This window comes from Leucoraja erinacea, chromosome 18, assembly GCF_028641065.1.
Source record: "Leucoraja erinacea ecotype New England chromosome 18, Leri_hhj_1, whole genome shotgun sequence".
NCBI lineage: Eukaryota > Metazoa > Chordata > Chondrichthyes > Rajiformes > Rajidae > Leucoraja > Leucoraja erinaceus.
Genome location: NC_073394.1, coordinates 32,455,462 through 32,475,725, shown reverse-complemented (window position 1 = coordinate 32,475,725; position 20,264 = coordinate 32,455,462). Strand labels below are relative to the sequence as shown.

Below are 20,264 nucleotides of genomic sequence, written 5' to 3'. Positions count from 1 at the left end.
CAGTCTTTTATTCTTCTTTACAAATGTTGTTGATGAGGTCAGACAAGGAGTTTACAAAAAGATAGACACAAAAAGCTGGAGTAACTGAGCGAGTCAGATAGAATCTCTAGAGAAAAGGGATAGATGACATTCTTCGTCACAATATGAAGGGTCTCGTCCCGAAACATCGCCGATTCCTTTTCTGCAGAGATGCTGTCCCACCGGCTGAGTTACCTGAGTTTAAACCAGCATCTGCAGTTCCTTCCTACACAAGGAGTTCACAAAGACAGCTTTCCCTTGAGTGCACACTGAAGCCAGGAAACGGTGGAATATATATGGAACAGTGAGAGGCTTTGAGAGATGCCACCAGGCACAAACATACTCTGGTTCGAGCAGAAATGATGTTGAAGAGCTCTCCTAGTTGCCGCCAAGTGGAGAGAAGTTACTAACCGTAATGGACTAGACTTGATTAACAATCCAAGAGTAAGTGTGCATCTTGAACAAATGTTGCAAATAACATAATTACATTTGATATTAGGAGTGAGATGAAAAAGAAAGAGGCTCCAACAAGGATTTTAAATTTAAATATAGATAGTTTGAAAGGATAAACTGTATTTACTACAGTGACCTGACTGAACTGTTAAAATAAAGACTTGCTTTAATATAATTCCTTCCATCTTTCGCCAAAGTGCTTTATAGTTAATGGAGTAACTGAAGAGTGATTGTGATATCTTATTGGGTAAATGTACAGTCAAACAATTGGATTTGTGAGAGGAAAGCAATTTGATACTGAACCTCTTAAAATCTAGAGCGAATACAACATCTGGAAAGGTGCATTCATTTGGTGATGTAGTTACTGATCAACTTAACTTTTATACAAAGGCCTACACAGGACCACAGAATAGTCTTTCTGGTCATTGTGTCCTTTAACCTGTGTATAACCCTCTTGTTGTCCACCTCCATCTCAGCTGCACAATTCTACTATTTACTTTCTCATTATGTAGTTATAAAAAACTTCTACATAGTCATTGATTCTGGAGTGCTTGGTGCAAGCCCACGTGGTTAGTAAGTGGAGGTGCAAACTCCACACAGGCAGCAACTGATGTCACGGTTGGATTTTGGCCCTTGAAGCTGTGAGGCAGCAGCACTGCCCGCTCAGCGTTACGCCACCCAATGTGAGGGGCTATTTGTGAAAACGTCATCAATATGTGGAACGTGATAATGGACGTGGCAATCAAAAGCAAAATTGCAACTGCTGGAAATTCAAAATAAACATGCAGGAAATATTCATCAGCTCAGGCCACATTTATGGGAGGAGAATGAGAGATAATGTTTCAGATTGAAGACCCGTCATCAAAATAGACTTGACATAGGATCTTAGATCTGAATTGTTAGCTCTGTTTCTCTCCCGACAGATGCTGCCTGACCTGCTGAGTATTTCCAGCTTTTACTATCTTTACAAATGGATGTCGCATCCAGGCAGAAATGCCTTGCCACTGGAAGTCAGTGCAAACTCTGGGGCTTATTCATCAATTAGTTCAGTTTAGATTTGGAATGACAGTGTGGAACAAGTCTCTCTGGCCCACTGAGTCCACGCCGACCACCAATCACCAATTCCATCCTACACACTAGGGACAATTTACAGAAGTCAACCTACACACCTACACATCTTTGGAATGTGAGAGAAAACCAGAGCACCCGGAGAGAACCCACACGGTCACAGGGAGAACGTGCAAACTCCGCACAGGCAGCACCCAAGGTCAGGATCTAACCCGGGTTGCTGGCACTATAAGGCACCAGCTCTACCGCCGCTCCACTGTGCCGCTCAATTAACGCAAAGGATACTGAAAAAAAAGAAGAAATATTGGTAAACTTAAATATCACTTTTCCATAAAGATTGATTCTTTTCTTGAAGCCAAATGGAGCAGCACACATTAAATTGGCCTTTGTCTTGGAGTTTCTAAACCTAAGTCTACAATGGTAAGGTTAAGCAACCCATGTTAGCAAATGAGGAAGGAATCAATACCGAGGTAAAATAAGTCTACAAGAGCAGTTAAAGGCAGCAGAAGGCCACAAAGAAAGTTTTAACTGTTGTAAAGAATAATATAACAACAAGTTTTTATAACTATCTTGGAGAAAAACAAATGGTAAAAGAGGAATTATGCACAGATACGGTATGAATTGTTATGGATGATAAGGAAATTTCACACTTTTTTTAATAAGTATTTTGTATCAACTGAGGACCTGGATTAAGTGCCAACAGCGCAAGGCAATCTGAAATTGTCAAGGGATAAACTTATTAGGTTTCATGTAATTAAGCAATTTTATTGGAGAAAATAATACTACTTGTTACATCAATCTCTGAGACCTGATTGTTTCCACCCCAGTGTATTAAATAGAGAGAACATTTCAGATGAATTAATCATATTCATATTATCCCAAACTCTCTGAATTCAGAAATGTACCTTAGGATAAGAATATTGCAAATTACTCTCCATTATTTATGAACAATGGGAGGGAGAAACCAAATTACAAAAGACTCTTCAATTTAGTATAAGCTCATCGGAACTTATCAAAATGTTATAGTCATAAAGCCCCGAAACATTGGCTTTATGTCTACTTGCACTCTATATCCAGGCTACTGTTTGGGGGCTGTAGATAACTCCCATTAGGGTCTTTTCACCCTTACAATCCTCAGTTCAATCCATACTGACTCCACATCTGATTCTATGTCACCCTTCGCAAGGGACTGAATTTCATTCCCCACCAACAGAGCTACCCCACCCCCTCTGACCACCTGTCTGTCTTTTCGATAGGACGTGTACCCCTGAATATTCTGTTCCCAGCCTTGGTCCTCTTGCAGAAATGTCTCTGTAATTCTCACAACATCAAACTTGCCAATTTCTAACGGAGCCTCAAGCTCATCCACTTTATTTCTTATACTTCGCGCATTCATATACAACACTTTAACTTCGATATTCACCTCCCCTCTCACTCCGGTCACTATTGCCCCTTACTCTCTTATCCCTTGTCGAACTTTCCTTCCCATTAATTCGGGAATCATTTGTAACTTTTCCTGTCCTCACTTCCCCTTTAACTCCATCATTATACTTTCAATTTGTCAACCACTCGCCCCCCGCTAATTAGTTTAAACCCACATGTGTAGCTCTAGCAAACCTGCCTGCCAGAACGTTGGTCCCCCTCCAGTTAAGGTGTAACCCGTCCCTTTTGTACAGGTCACCCTACCCCAGAAGAGATCCCAGTGTTCTATAAATCTGAACCCCTGCTCCCTGCACCAGCCCCTGCCCTCACCAGCACGAGGTACTGGAAGCAATCCAGAGATAACCATCCTAGAAATCCTGCTTTTCAGTCTTCTTCCTAACTCTCTAAACTCACGTTACAGAACCTCCTTCCTCTTCTCCCGACATTGTTTGTGCCCACATGCACAACTATTTCCAGCTGCTCACCTTCTTTCTCGAGGATGTTCTTTAGTCGGTCCGAGACATCTTGAAGGCTGGCACCAAGGAGGCAACAGACAATCCTCGAGTCTCGCCTGCTGCCGCAGAAGCTGCTGTCTGCACCCCGGACAGTGCAGTCACCCACCACATTGGCTCTGCCCAACATTGGTCTCGCCATTCGAGTCCCATCGCTAGGATTGCAGCCACTGACCTGTCCGCCACTCGGACAGGAAGCATCGTCTGCCCAGACAGTTCCCAAGAGGGTGGACCTGTTTTCATTAGGCACAGCCACCAGGGTTTCTTGCACTCCACGTTTACTCCCCTTTCTCAGTCACCCACCTTCGCTCTTCCTGGATCCTTGGCGTGACAACCGCTGTAGGTCCTGTCCAGGAAACTCTCATTTGTATGCAGCTGCTTCTCCAGTTCCCCAACATGTTCATTCAGGAGCTGCACCTGCACACAATTTCTGCAGGAGTAGTTTCCAGAGGCTCCAGCGGTTTGCTTGCCATTTCCTCAGTGGACAAAAATCACAAATCACAAATTTCGATCAAGTGCAGCCTCCTTGCCTCAGCCTCCTCGCCGAATTCTCTCAAGACAAAGACTCACACTTCACTCACCAAGACACTTCACCTCAACAAGGCCGCTCTGCTCCAGCTGCACTTCTTTATCTGTTACCTAATCAACTACTTTAGGGCTCATTTGTAAATGACTCGAACCTGGGCCTTTGGCGATCTTCTTCCCCTCTGACTCATCTACTTCCAGCCAATAATCGCTCTCGCGCCTTCTGGCTGCTGTTTCTCTCCGACCTTCACGGAAAACACTCTTCAGAGCCCCAACTCCACCTCCTACTTGATCTCAAACTGCCCTAACATGTACATAATCCCCACACTGTTCTCTCTGTCCTCCGTGTCCTCCTCCTTAGAAACATAGAAAATAGGTGCAGGAGGAGGCCATTCGACCCTTCGAGCCAGCACCGCCATTCTTTGTGATCATGGCTGATCGTCTCCAATCAATAACCCGTGCCTGCCTTCTCCCCATATTCCTTGATTCCACTAGCCCCTAGAGCTCTATCTAACTCTCTCTTAAATCCATCCAGTGGCATGGCCTCCACTGCCCTCTGTGGCAGGGAATTCCACAAATTTGAAAAAGTTTTTTCTCACCTCAATCTTAAATGGCTTCAATCAATCAATCAATCAATCAACCTTTATTGTCATCTTGCAAGCAACAGTTGTACAGTGCAAAATGAAAAGACGTTTCCCAGGGAATACCGGAGCATCGCACATGAAATTAAAAAAATTTCACACATAATAACACTAAAAACAATCCAGTCCCTGATGGAACAGTATAAATAGTTAAAAGCAGGTAAAACAACAACGTTAAAATACAGTAAAACCAATCATAAAAATGTCCGGGGCAGCTGATTTGAGTGGCCAGTGCCAGTTATTAAAGTGTCCGTGCCAAGCTGCAGAATCAGGTGAATCAGGTGAATCAGGCTTCCCCTTTATTCTAAGAATTCTCCTTGCTGAATAGAGATATAGGGTACCTGTTTAATTCCTCTCCTACATTCTCTGACTGCAAGTATAAATTCCCTCTTTTATCCTTAAGTGATCCTACCTTCTCCCTGGTCACCCTCTTGGTTTTAATTACATATAAAAAGCCTTGGGATTTTCTTTAATCTGGCTTCCCAATGACATTTCATGTCCCCTTTTTGCCCTTCCAATTGCCCACGAGTTCTTTCCTGCTTGCTTTATATTCCTCAAAGGCCCTGTCTTATTTCATCTTTCTAAACCTTATATATGTTTCCTATTTATTTTTGACAAGATTTACAACCTCTTTGGTCATCCAAGGTTCCCTTATCTTGCCATCCTTATCTCTCCAATGTACTGGAATACGCCGATCATTGATTCTGATCAGCTGGCCTTTAAACAACTCGCATGCGTCAGATGTGGATTTAAGCACAATTAAAACTGCTCCCAATTTACTCTCCCCAGCTCCTAACTAATAATCTACCCTACCACAATTTAGTACCTTTCCCCAAAATCCAGACTTATCCCAATTCATATCTATCTTGTAACCTGTTACCACAATGCTCTTCCACTGAAACGTCAGTCACCAATACGGGGTCCAGTATGGTCCCTCCTTCAGTTGGACTCACCACATACTTTCAGGAAACCCTCTTGGATTCACTTAACAAACACTGCCCCATCCATGCCTTTGTGCAGTCAGTAAATACTAATCAACATTGGGGAAGTTGAAGTCAATGCAGAAGCGAAGAATGATGCTTCAGATGTACACAACGTTAGTGAGCTCCCTGCTAACGCAATGCACTCAGCTCTAAGCACCAATTAACGGGGAAGATGGAAGGGGGGACATAACGCTCAGCCCCTCAAGCCTGCCGCGTCACTCAGTGAGGCAATGCCGTTTCTGGTTGTCACCTCAGTTCCGCATCCCTGTAGATATCTTCAAGATAAAATCCAGTAGTCCAGAAAATCTCATTATCAGGCTTCACCATTGACCCAAGCATGCCAGATTAATGGAGTTTTCACTGGAGTCACTGAAAAACACTTTCAAAGCGATTGTAATACTTGGGAAAGTTTAAATTTCCAAACAAAATATAATTTAATTAATGTAGCAATTCTTATGAACTGAAGCGTTGCGTGAGTACTTCACATTTGCATGGTAATTGAACATCGTAAATTCACAGTGAGCTGTAGAACAAATCTGTTCCATAAATACCTCAGCAAAAGAGGTTGTTTTTTTCCATGAGCATTACAGGCTGGTAGCTAAATTTAGTATTCAAATGGCATGCCAATAATTTTTATATTTTCACCTTGTGTCAGTCAGTCAAATCTTGCCTTGGTTCTGTACATGTTAAATGCATTACAGCTTTAAATGAATTATTTAGAGTCAGAGTAATGGAAAACTTCAAATCATTCCTTTGGATTATACAAGTATTGTTGTTGTTAAGCACCATATAGTGCAAGATTTAAAAGAATTGTGCCTGTACCTGTTTGGACAGAAGATAGACACAAAATGCTGGAGTAATGCAGTGGGACAGGCAGCATCTCTGGAGCGAAGGAATGGGTGACATTCCGGATCGAGACCCTTCGTCTGAAGAAGGGTGTCAACCAGAAATATCACCTTTCCTTCTCTCCAGAGATGCTGCCTGTCCCACTGAGTTTCTCCAGCATTATGTGTGTATCTTCGGTCTACACCAGCATCTGCAGCACCTTCCCCCACACTACCTGTGTGGACAGATGCAGGAAGTCCCCATGTTAGGACGGTAAAGTGAACTGTTGGGAGGTCAGAAACAAAGACAAACTGTGTGTGTGGGAGAGGATCACAGAAAGAGCTTTGGTGGGAGAACGAGCTGGCGTGGGCAAAGCAACGTCTAACCGGCCTCACTGACTCAGTGAATGAGTCTGCCTCGAGCTCCCAGCTCTGCTCCGCTCGACACGGTTGGTGCGGCTCGGGATGCAGGGTGAGAGAAGGCACGCGGAAATACCCTGTTGCCACCGGCTGAAGATGCCTGCAGCCCTGCCACAGCCAGGAGATCCATCCCAATACATCCCATACATCCCACCAACCCATCTCATACACCCCGCCAATCTATCCCCATACATCCCGTCAGTCTTCCAAACGCTTGTCCACATGCGCGGGATGTCCATAAACCAGGAGGAACTGTACTTGGATAGGAAAGGAGGAGAGAGACGCAGGCGTAGATATGCATCAGGGTCGACAGACAGGAGGTGGACAGAAGGGACTGTTGCTGTGCTACAGATTCTATGATTTTATGATCTGACTCTTGCATACATGTAGTGTACATGTTATGCATATCTGACACCACGTGCATGGAATAATAAATATGATTGTGTTATGTGTTTCACATTTAGTTTTTGTGCAACATAATGGCCTGGGATTTTTCACAAGGGTTAAATCTGCTTTTTCTGAAATTCTCCAGTGCAGCTGGAGTTTCCTTGCCCCTTCCACCAGTGTGCAGTGGAGGCTGCTCTGGATAGCTCCTCAGGCTTTGTGCACTTGCTCAAAACGATTGTCCTGTTCTTTTTCCAAAGGGAGAAATTCCACAGAAATGACTCCCCTCCTCCAGGCAAGCGTGGAGGTCGTGGAGAGCCTTCAACTGCAAATGGACCATGGTGAAGCAAGCAAAGCGGAGGTAAGTCAGCACCAGAATACAGTGGTTTATTGAAAGTGTCCACATCTGGGCCCTGGAAAAGATTCACTGGTTGTATGGTGACGGGGAACTGAAGTAATATGCACAGGCAAGTGATCTGTAAGTTTGGTTGCAATTCTGTGATCTTAAAATCAGGTCAGGATGGTGGACTTAAAGTCGTTTACTTGATAACATCTGTAGTTTTAGAGATACAGAGTGGAGACAGGCTCTTCGGCACACCGACCAGCGATCATCTTGTACACTAATATTATCCTACACACTAGGGGCAATTCTTTTTTACAACTTACCGAAGCCACTTAACCTACAAACCTCTGTATGTCTTTGGCGTGTGGGAAGAAGCCGGAGCACCCAGAGACAACCACGGCGTCTCAGAGAAAGCGTGCACACTCCGTAAAGACATCACCCGTACTCGGGATCGAACCTGGGTCTCTGGCACTGTAAGGCAGCAACTCTACCACTAGACCACATGCCACCCTTGGCCGGCAAACATGACAATTTTGCAACCTAAGTCAACAAGTTCAAGACATGAAAGACAAGACAAGACAAGTGGGTGAATGATCTAAAACAACGGGGCCTAGAACATCCTTACAGTTTGAAATGAATGCAATTCACTGACTATTGATTCAGCTGCCATTTGAATGTGAGATGTTGAATGAAGTGGTTAACATCCCAAATCACCAAGGAACAATGAATATGCACCAACCAGCGGCACAGCTAATGGAACCACTGCTTCAAAGCCCCAGTGACCCAGGTTCAGTCCTGATCTCCAGTGCACTATGAGGAGTTTCCAAGTTGTCCCTGAGACTTAATGGGGTTTCCCTGCAAATTTTTGTTTCCGTCCCCATCCCAAAGACCTGCAGGATGGTAGGTTTATGAGACACCGTTACTGGCCTCCTCCATAGATGAGCTAAAATATGGAGGGGAGTTGAGGGTAAAGTAAATATGGAATTAGTACAGCATTAGTGTAGATGGATGCCTAATGATCGGCACGGACTTGGTGGATTGAAGGTTCTGTTTCTATACACCATAACACATTTTTGGTTAAAAGCACAATGTTAGTGTGTGTGTTTATTGAGAGTTTACCATTTCCTTCACTTTAAGCAGCTGAATAGTAGATCGCTAATGGGCAGAACGTGTTCCAAAGCCGTGGTCTATGTCATTGCGAATCAGTTCTAATGGTTGTTGACTATTAATTATAATAGTGCAATTTAGCAGATGATGAAAATGTTTAAAAGTGTTCATTAAGAGCTGACACACCAGTAGCTTTCAATTGTTAGTCGGTTATGTTTACAAAGAGTGATTCTCAAAATTCAGAGCCCACACACCTCATCCCCGTGACCAATGTGGTTGGGTTCATCCACTTTATTCCTTCGGATGCAAGAGTTATCTTCTAGAAAGGCGATGAACTGATTTGTAGCAGATTATCTTTTCCATCCCTTTTGTACTTCACAGAATGGCTGTAATCTCCTTATTATCAAAGTTGCCACCGTATTTAATCTTATTGAGAAATCCTTCTCAAGCCCTGAACCTGAATCAGAATGATTTTAATTTCCTCAAAGCCAATGTTAAACCTTTGCGACATGGCATTAAGTTTGAATTCTCCCATTGATATAAATGTGTGGCATTTTCTCCTCCTACCTGTGGTGTGGGTCTGATCCATCCTGAAGCATAATGGTCATGCTCACCATACAACTCCAAGAGAATTACACGGAGCAGCACTAGCACATGACCTTTGTCAACCTCACTGTGACCTTTGGCCCCATCAATCAGTAGGCACTGCAGAACACTCTACTCAAATTCAACTGCCAACAGAAATTCATCTCCATTTTATGCTTGTTAAATGATGGCTTCCAAGCAATGAACTTGAGCAAAGGGCCTACAACAACTAAAGACGGACGGGTTTGTAGGCTTCTTTGTCTTGGTAAAATTGTAAATTGTCCCTGGCGTGTGTTGGACACTGTTAGTGTGCGGGGATCGCTGGTCGGCCCGACTTTGGTGGGATGAAGGGCCTATTTCCGCACTGTATCTGTAAATCTAAACATAGCCCCTCACAATGTTGACTGATAGTGTCGATTGATGTCAATCAACACTGATAGAAGGAGTTGGGATGTAGCTGAACCGGAGCATAATTGAAGGGTGCAACATGTCTGGTATAAATGGGCAAATCTCTCTGTATGCTACGTTGCAGAAGTGGAAACAGGTAATCTTTGTCCTGAAGTGTCTGAAGCTCAATTCCGAGTTAAATAATATGCCGAGGTTGTGCAGTATCTGATTCATCTTGAGACCGTGATCAAAGGTGAGTAAAATTTATAGTAAACCGTACTAAGTTTGTGCTCTGTGCTATTCCCATCTCCATCTGCCTGTAGCTTCAAATAACCTTGCTCTATTTCAGCCAACCTCACCAAGTCTCTCTTCGTAAGCCCTGGGCCTTCCCTTTGAATATTTAACTAGAGATATCAATATCTGGTTAGGTATGTTTAAAATAAATATGTGTCCTGTTGTTTAGAAATCAATAAGGTTGTCAGTCTGGCTCTCCTTGAACAGTTCTGAAGGTTGATAGTGCATTCCTTCAGAGAAATGGCAGAGGAAATAGTAACTCCAAACTAGTGGTGCAGCAATTAGAAATAAACAGAGATTGGTAGATTGTGGGACAAGGGGATCACGGGGCAGGAAGCTAGTGCAGGAAACTGGAGCTGAGGTAGGAGCTCAGACATGACTTTATTGAAAGATGAAGCAGGCACAAGGGTCTAAATCCTGCTCCTTTTACTTATGTTACATCCCTGGTGGAATCGGAAAGCAGGTGGCTGGTGGATTTGCGGAAGGAAGCTGAGCACAGCTCCCTTCTGGCAGGGAAGACTCGAACAAAGCTGGGAGATGTCAAAATAGATAGCTCAGAAAGGGCACCAAATGAGGGACCATATCAATTACAAAGTAACGTGGGTTGGCCGATGGACAAGAAGCAAAGGAAGCAAACATTAACCAGCAAGTTGTTGAAAGACAAACTGGATAGTTTTGGTTCCAAACAGTGAAGAAGCCACTGAACTGTGGCATTGGATGGATTTGAGGATAAATGGATCAGCATTAGAATGGGCCCAAGGTACAGAAGTAGGGATTTGGTCCACGTTATTCACAGCAAGATGTGTGGATATGTACTGCAGGAGACACGGCAAGTTCAGCCACTGATGTAACCCTTGAAAGGGGTTATATTGGGGTGTGATGGATTAAGACCAGTATAGCTGAACATTCAAATCAAAATCTGCTCAGCACAGCTAAAGCCATAAGCAAGGAAGCTGGGATACAGCACTGATCAGAATGCTAGGACTTCCCATTGCAGATGGAGTCTGCCAAAGTCAACATCAAGCTCAGGCGAGAATGTGAACAGTGCTGGGTACAGGAGCTGCAAAGGTGATAAAAACACATGTGATGGAGGAGACCTCTCTAAAAACCAGATGGCCTCCAGAAACCAAGCAATCCTGGAGCCAATGCCATTGATTCAGGGCGGGACAGAAGTCCACATTCAGGGACCAAGAAAGATGTTGGTGACAAAGTGGGGTGGAAACAAAAGGTGCGATAATAAATTGTGGGCAGTCCAGTGAAACGGGCTGTATATCCTGTCATTCTTGTTTTTGTTGTTATATTTTTCCAATCGCAGTTGCTTAGGTGCCTTACTTTGAGGAAGAACAATAAGCAAACTAAAGCCTAGAAATGTTACTCAGCCTCCATCAAGGATCCAGCTTTCACAGCTGCTGTCAATTGGCAGTGGGTCAGATACAGCAGGAACAGGTTGTAATACAGGTTGTAATACTAGAAGCCACCTGCCTTCTGATTCCACATGGTAATACTTGCATTCATTTTCTTTGTCTTCCAGATTTTCCTGAAATTTTTCCAACTCCCTTTATCTGCTCTTATACAGAAGATATTTAGATTTAATCAATGCATTTAAAAATTTGTAATGGATATTGAACCAAAACCTGTGACCAAACGAGGGGCTTTTTTGATTTCTGAATGCGGCTGGAAATCACGGACAACATGAACAAGAGTCGCTAATCGTTAGCAGAAGTGAAGTGTGAATGGAGACCAGCCACAGGGTGCAACCTGGCCTAATACAACCCGGATAAACAGATGGTTAATTGTACCTCGCTCCTGGTCGTGGAATATTCAATTTATTAACGAGTTGTGAATTTATTTCTAAAATTCCTTACTTTAATCACATGTTCACCACTTTTCCTGCTTTTGTGTGCTAGGGATAGATTGTGTGTAGAAGAAATGTAGATCCTGACAATGCTGGAAAAAAATCGAAGGTAGACAAAAATGCTGGAGAAACTCAGCGGGTGAGGCAGCATCTATGGAGCGAAGGAATAGGTGACTTTTCAGGTCGAGACCTTTCATCAGACTGATGTGGAGGTGGGGGGGGGAGAAGAAAGGAAGAGGCGGAGACAGTAGGTTGTGGGAGAGCTGGGAAGGGGAGGGAAGGGAAGGAGGGAGAAAGCAGGGACTACCTGACATTGGAGAAGTCAATGTTCATACCGCTGGGGTATAAACTGCCCAAGCGAAATATGAGGTGCTGCTCCTCCAATTTGCGATGGGACTCACTCTGGCCATGGAGGAGGCCCAGGACAGAAAGGTTGGATTCGGAGGGGGAGTTGAAGTGCTGGGCCAACGGGAGATCAGGTTGGTTAGTGCGAACCGAGCGGAGGTGTTGGGCGAAGTGATCGCCAAGCCTACGCTTGGTCTCACCCATAAGTGTAGCATTGTCCGCGGTTGTAAGGGAAAGTACCAAAGGAGGGGGTGGCTTGGGTGGGAAGGGACGAATTGACCAGGGAGTTATGGAGGTAGCGGTCTCTGCGGAAAGCCGAAAGGGAAGGAGATGCGAAGATGTGGCCAGTGGTGGGGTCCCGTTGGAGGGGTATTTTTGTATTCCTCCCCCCCCCTCCCCCCCCCCGCCTGGTACTTTCCCTTGCAACCGCAGGAAATGCAACACTTGTCGCTTTACCTCTCCCCTTGACCCCATCCAAGGACCCAAGCAGTCTTTCTAGGTGAGGCAGAGGTTCACCTGCACCTCCTCCAACCTCTCTACATCGGTGAGACCAAGCGTGGGCTTGGCGATTGCTTCACCTAAGGGTCTCGACCCGAAACATCACCTATTCCTTCGCTCCATAGATGCTGCCTCACCCGCTGAGTTTCTCCAGCATTTTTGTCTACCTTTGATTTTTCCAGCATCTGCAGTTCTTGCTTAAACATTTTGTCTACTCCACTGCGAAATCTCCTCAGTATGCCTACCTTTAAGAAGTTCTCCTCCTCTCGCCGAAGAACCACTGAAGAAGCCGCCGTCGCGGACCTCCACGTGGCTGAAGCCGCCGACCTTCACCTACCCACCGATGACACTGAACCCCTCTGCCTCACCGGGACCTCCAACTATCACCGCCTCACCGGGACTTCCCACCCTCGCCGCCTCACGGCTACCTCCAACTATCACTGCCTCACCGGGCCCGCCAAACCTCGCCGCCTCACCGGCCATCCGCTGACCGGGACTTCCGACACTTTGCCCACTGAGCCGGACTCTACTCCCCGCGGGGCCTCCACCATTGACTCTACCGATCCTCGCCAATCCACCGCCCACCAGCAGGCCGCAGCCATCGCCTTGCCCGAGTCCAGGCTCAGCAGACTCTCGCACACGGGGGTCTGACTGCGCTGGGTCTTAGTGCCCCCCCCCCCCCCCCCCCCCCATAACACAGGGAACCTCAGTGGTTATTCCACTGGGTCTTCCCCCTTCCCCCGTGTGACCCTGCTCCTTCCCACCCATACTATAGTCCTCATACTCCTCTCCTTCCCACCACCCCCCTACCAGACATCACCTCGGCCTCCGTCCACTCACCTGCCTTCCTCCGGCCCGAACCCCCATAGTTGCTGTGTGTTCACCATCCCTGACCGTCTGTCCTGGGCCTCCTCCATGGCAAGAGTGAGTTCCACCGCAAATTGGCGGAGCAGCACCTCATATTTCGCTTTGGCAGTTTATACCCCAACGGTATGAACATTGACTGCTCCAATTTCAGGTGGTCCTTCCTTTCTCCCTCCTTCCCCTCCCCTTCCCAGCTCTCCCACAGCCTACTGTCTCCGCCTCTTCCTTTCTTCTTCCCCCCCACCCCCCCCCACCTCCACATCAGTCTGAAGAAGGGTCTCGACCAGAAACGTCACCTATTCCTTCGCTCCGTTGATGCTGCCTCTCCCGCTGAGTTTCTCCAGCATTTTTGTCTACCATAGATCCTGACAATGTACTTCGCGGAAAACCATCGGCCCTCCCGGATTGCACTGGAATTGGATTAATTTCTGAAATAACTCTGGAAAGCTGTCTAAAAGGGACACTAAAGGAAACAATTTTTTTCTTTTAACCAAGAGAATGCATAGGAATGTCCATTTTAAACATTTAGAGGAGTCCTTTAAACAAATATGCATTGTGCGTACATGCTTAATGATATTTGTTGGGGGGGGGGAGATGGGGCTTAAACTCTGCTCCTCTTAAACAGTGATGGAGTTATTGAGTCCTACAGCATGACCTTACTTGCACACACCAACCAACATGTCCCATCTACACTATTCCCACCTGCGTTTGGTCCATATCCCTCTAAACCTACGCTATCCACATACCTGTCTAAAACGTCACTTATCCACGTTCTCCAGAGATTTTCCCAGAGTTTCTCCAGCACTTTGTGTCTTTGTTTGGAGGTGGGAAAAGTTGGGAGGGCAGCTTCTATTTTCCTCCTGGCACCCTGCAAACAGGTGGCATGGTCTGCTGAAGCGGGTGGGGGAGAGGCAACGGTTTAACTGCCCACCCTCTCGCTGGGAGATGACACCAGTCTGTCAGCACAGGTGAACCACCTCTTAATGATCGGAACAAAACACAACACAGCACCAAAAACGTACTCCCATGCCTCAACGAAGCAGCTGCCTGCTTCCTGCAAGCATACGTTTCACATTGCATACACATTGATTCCAACACACAAGATTAAAGTTATAATCTTCAAACGTTGTCTTCAGGACGCAGGTTGATGGCAATAGAAGGGGGATGTTAGCAGGTGTGAGCACTTGAGGGGAATTCAAAGGGTGAATCCAGTTCTAACTCTCCTGATAGAGAGCAGCAGGACCAATGAGGCGAATAAGGCCATGAATTTAGGTGGAGGAGCTCAGGAGTGCAGATGCAATCAATAACCTGCTCAAGGGATACTGGGGATGGGAAGCATCTGTAGAAGGAAATGGACAATCAATGTTTCGGGTCGGGACCCTTCATCTGGACTGAAAGAGTAGAGGGGAGATGGCCAGTTGAAGAGGTAATGGGGAAGTGGTGGGGCAAGAGCTGGCCAGCGGTGAGTGGATTCGGGTGGAGAGAGGCTGATTGTTCGATGGAGTCAGGTGGTGGAGGAAAGGGTGGAGGTAGTGACAGAGGCTAGGGGGTGATAGGTGGAGGCAACAAAGAGCTACAGGTGATGCATCCCGATAGGAAAGGAATGGGGATGGGACACCCTGTAGAGTTAGTATGTGAACACCCCCCCCCAAGCTCAGGGATTGGAGATGGATCCCCTTCCTCACCAGGTCATGTTTTGGAGGCCCACCTAAGTTTCGGGACGAAGACTCCTGGGTTTCCCCTCCCCCATCACCACATGTGTGGACTGCTCCGCTGAATATGCAGTCAGAGTAAATGACCTGGTCACAGATCACAACCCTTTTCCTGTTCATGAGATGATCGCATCGATCTGGCCCCATCCCCTTCACCTCTCCAGCACCACATTAGAATTGGAATCAGTTGTGTATCATGCTAATGTCATTGTTCAACACAATTAGTTCAAAGGTCCAAATTGTTCTCATGCTGAGCATAAAGCTGCTGGGTTGACTGTGCATTCCGAATTGTTGGCTATCTGCAACTGTGGTCTGTAGCAGTGGGAAAGGGTCACAGGTGTAGCAGACATCCAATAAGGCAGTTGTCTGTGTAATATTCTTGCTTAGAATTTGCAGTTTGTCTTGTCTATACCTGAAATAAAGATACTTTATGATTGAAGGGCCTATTGTGTTGTAACTGGGATCTGGAATGGCTATGGATGGTTTGGGTGATCATTGTCCTCTGCATTCTCAGAGCCTCCCTGCAGCACCCCACTTGTAGCTTGTCATCCCCATTCCTTCCCGTTCTCATTACCAGCAACCAGGTGAGCTGGTTAATTCTGAGCTGTAGATGCAGGGATATGCAATATCTGCATTGTAGGATGCACAGCTCAGAGAAATTCCAAGCCGTCATTGACATAATCCCCTGCAAAACTCATCTTTTATTGCAGTATAAGGTCATTGAACGCAATGATGGGCAGCATCGTAGTACAGCAGTACGTTTGCTGCCTTACAGCGCCAGAGACCCAGGTTCGATCCTGACTCCGGGTGCCTTCTGCACAAAGTCTACATTCTCTTAGTGGCCGCGTGGGTTTTCTCCGGGTGCTTTGGTTTCCTCCCTCATTACAAACACATGCATATTCGTAGGTAAATTTTAATTCTGTAAATTGTCCCTAGTGTGTAGGATAGAACAAGTGTACGGGGATGTTACCATCTGCAAGGTATGTGCAGCACTTTTTCAAAGCAATGTGGAAACCTATAATTACACCACGACTACACACAGAATATGACCCATCTCTATAACCAAGCGTTCGATAAACTAACATAATATCTTGCTTGATGATTAAACATCGGTCTCGTTTGGACAGTTCCTGTCATGCAGTACTTTGGGATGCTGTCAACAGTAAGATACCTCAAGCATTACCAACAAAATCTTCGATGTTCATGAATGAAAATCAGAAATCTGAAATGAAAACAGGAGGTGCTGGTAACATTTGTCAATACAGTGTGCATCTAATGACATAGGAACAGACATAATATTTCAGGTTAATAAAAAGCAAAATAGCTACAAATGCTAGAAATGTAAAATAAAATTGATTTAGAGATTCTATTTCTCTCCCGCAGATGCTGCCTCGCTGGCTGAGAATTTATTGTACTTTCGGTTTTATCTTCAACTTTAATGCTGCTTTTTAGTTTAGTTTGCTTTAGAGATACAGTATCGAGATACAGTATCAAAACAGGTCCAACGAGTCACCGCTTGGCTATCGATCACCCATTCACACTAACTCTATCTTATCCCACTTTTGCATCCACTCCTTACACCCTCGGGTAATTTACAGAGGTCAATTAACTTACAAACCCGCACATCTTTGGGATGTGGGTGGAAACTGGAGATTCTGGAGGAAATCCATGTGGTCACAGGGAGAATGTGCAAACTCCTCACAGACAACTCTCGAGGTTCAAGTTCAAATTCGCATTTATTGTCACATGCACCAATTAAGGTACAGTGAGTGATATTTGAGTTACCATATAGCCATACAAGTAAAAAGGACGCAATACACAATAGATTTAACATAAACATCCACCACAGTGGAATCAACATTCCTCACTGTGATGGAAGGCAATAAAGTTCAGTCATCTTCCTCCTTTGTTCACCTGTGGTGGTCGAGGCCTTGAACTCTCAGCATTTCGCCGCTGCCGACGGTCTGCTGTTCAAGCCCTCTCGTTGCCAATTCGTACCGATTGTGTTCCGTTTGCAAAGAGATGTTGCAAAGGGAGTCCCAGATCCCTCAGCTTGGTAACAAATGTAGAGGGGATGATGGCCTTGAACGCTGAGCTGTAAATGATGAACAACAGCCTGGCATACGTGTTTTTGTTGTCCAAGCGGTCCAACGCAGAGTGGAGAGTCAGCCAGATCACACCCCTCATTGATCTATTGTGGGGGTAGGCAAATTTTAGTGGGTCCAGGTTACTATTGAGGTAGGAATTGATATGTGCCATAACAAACCTCACAAAGCACTTAATCACCACGGACCTTAGTGCCACCAGTCGGTAGTCATTGGGGCACGTCTCCTTATTCTTTTTGACTACCGGTATTATTGATGCCCTTTTAAAGAAGGTGGAGACCTCAGACCTCACTAATGAGAAGTTGAAGATGTCCCCACAGGTATGTCCGCACAGGTTTTGAGTACGCAACCAGTATGTCCGCACAGGTTTGAGTACGCAACCAGGTACACCATCAGGTCAGCCTGCTTTCAGAGTGTTCACCCTCCTAAAGGATCTTCTGTCATCGGACTCAGTGACTGATATTAAATGCCATCAGGGACTATGGGGGTCAGAGAAGGCACATCAGTGTTCTCCTTAAAACGCATTGTGATGTGATGCCTCACTGTCGCTTGAGCTGCCTCGTGGTTTTGCCTTGTAGGACGTGAGGACATGCAAGCCTTGCCACAGTTGCTAAATGTCTTATCTCATTCTCCAATTTAAAGCGCAAGTTCCTTTCAGCCTTATTGATGGCCTTCTCGAGATCCTACCTGGATCTTGTATGTGTCTGCATTGCCAGACTTCAATTACCCAGATCTGCTCCTCAAAAGATTTTGGTCCTCTTGGTTCATCCAAGGCTTCTGGTTGGGCAGCACTCGGATGGTTTTGCTGAGAACACACTCCTCCACACATTTCCTTATGAAGTCGGCAACAACCATGGTATATTTGGCCAGGTCCGTTGCCAAGTCCTTAAACAGTGAGACAGCAGCACTACCAGCTGTGTGCCACTGTGCCACCGTCCTGGGCCACCTCCAGTGCTGGAGGAACAGCATCCCTATTCCGCTTGGGGAATCCTGGCATGAACATATATAAGTGTACCTTTTACGTCCACCTTATTCCTTTCTTCTCCCCGCCTCCCCCCACCCCCTATCAGTCAGAAGAAGGGTTTCGGCCCGAAATGTTGCCTATCTCCTTCGCTCCATAGATGCTGCTGCATCTATACTAGGTAAATACTAGATAAATACTAGGTTTATCCAGTATTTTTGTGCACCAATATATTAGTGTACCCTTTTTACGTCACTTTTTCCTGATACTTTAGTCACAGAAGGGAAATAAGGTCATCTCCATTTGCATTGAGGCTCAGTTTCCAGTTAGCTATTTGAATAGTGTATTTCATGTCTTAAATTTGGTTTCATTTCCATTTCCAATCACACAGAAAACACCAAGACAATCAAAGACATTTTATGAGATTGAGGGAGTACAGAACTTAAGTGCAGTTTACTCGGTATAACAGGTGTCAGCTGACCTTAGCAAGGATAGTGAACTAGTTATAGGCATCAGCCAAGGTCAAGTAAAAGGCGTATACATGTCCACAGCTCATTGTTATGAGACAACACCACAAGCACATTTCCGAAATGATTACTTATCTTCACGCTGGGTGCTTCCTGCTGTTACTTCTTGAATTACGCATGAAATGATTAATGGCCCATTGAATAAAAAAAAGACAAATAACTGATCTCTGCAGTTGGTATAATTTCTGAACAGAGTAAAGAATTTCTTCAGAAATCAGGATTTTGCAATGTTGAAAGTAAAAACCGAACTTGATGTTTGATTCAAAACTACATTTTAATTGAAGTAAAAGTCAGCCCCTTCCATTAACAACACTCAGCGCTCACCTCTTCAAGCCATGGGCAAAGGAATTTCAGAGAAGATACACTGGTCCGTCATACCCTGCATTCACTTACACTTGGAACCAACTGCTCACATCCCAGCAACCCGCTGAGAAACAAATTTGGAAATAAGACCCGAGACCAATTAAAGAAAACTCTGGTAATCTTTCCTGAACCATACAAGGGGGCACCATAGCAGTGGGATAATCCATTACTAACGCACAATTTACCGAATGTTTCTGAAACCATTGGCTTCTCGTGGGAAGAGGTTAAGATTCAAGGATGAGTTCTTGACAAAACGCAACATCCACTCTGACTCGGTAATTGTTTTACACAAAGGGGAGTGGGTGTACGGAACGAGCTGCCGGAGAAGGGAGTTGAGGCAGGTACTATCGCAATGTTTAAGAAACATTTAGACAGGTGCATGGATAGGATAGGTTTGGAGGGATAGGGGCCAAATGCAGCAGGTGGGACATGTTGCTCGCTGTGGGCAAGTTAGGCTGAAAGGCCTTTTCCACGCTGTGTGACCACCACTCCTTAGAATCTCTGAGCAAAGAATTCTGAGAGTGGAGCTGGGGCATTTGGGACACTACGGAGAACCTCGGGTCACGGAAGGAGAGCACCATCTCACAAACTCCTCATTTGTCATGTCAGCCATTGCCTGCCCCAACTATGGAAGAATCTGTGGGTCCCACACTGGGCCCCATCGGCCCAGCTGGGACACACCTGGGTGTCTAAGCAAGTCATCCTCAATCTTAAGGAAAGATCTAAGAAGTTTTGAGGAAGGGTATGGATGAGTCAACCACACTTCATATTCTTGTCTGCTACATGGTGGCTGCTGAAATGTGTAAGCAGTGCGATCCACGTGGCTGCGATGCCCCCATGGTTGAACAGCCTGCTGGCACTCACTGTCATGTAGGATGTGACTTGCGCAAGGTATCACTTCCCGATCGTCCCCACATTAGCAGTCAAACCACCCACAGATTAAAATCATTCAGAGATAAAACACACTGAGCAGGCATCTTGCACATCCTGTATTTGTACCCTGTGATCGGCTTAATTGGTTTCGCTGACAGGAAACCAAACAATATATAAGCGTGTCATTGTACCTCG

The 20,264-nt window shown here is 45.5% G+C and overlaps 1 protein-coding gene across 1 annotated transcript in view; it reads left to right on the top strand.

Moving 5' to 3' along the window:
- trim44 (tripartite motif containing 44) overlaps positions 1-11,965 on the top strand; it is a 62,354-nt gene extending 50,389 nt beyond the window's left edge. Inside the window, exons 5-6 of the mRNA XM_055649750.1 lie at positions 7,511-7,611; positions 11,498-11,965. Coding sequence (XP_055505725.1) covers positions 7,511-7,595 — 85 coding nt within the window. The 3' untranslated portion in view covers positions 7,596-7,611; positions 11,498-11,965. The remainder of the gene's footprint in view (positions 1-7,510; positions 7,612-11,497) is intronic.
- The last annotated feature ends 8,299 nt before the right edge of the window (positions 11,966-20,264 follow it).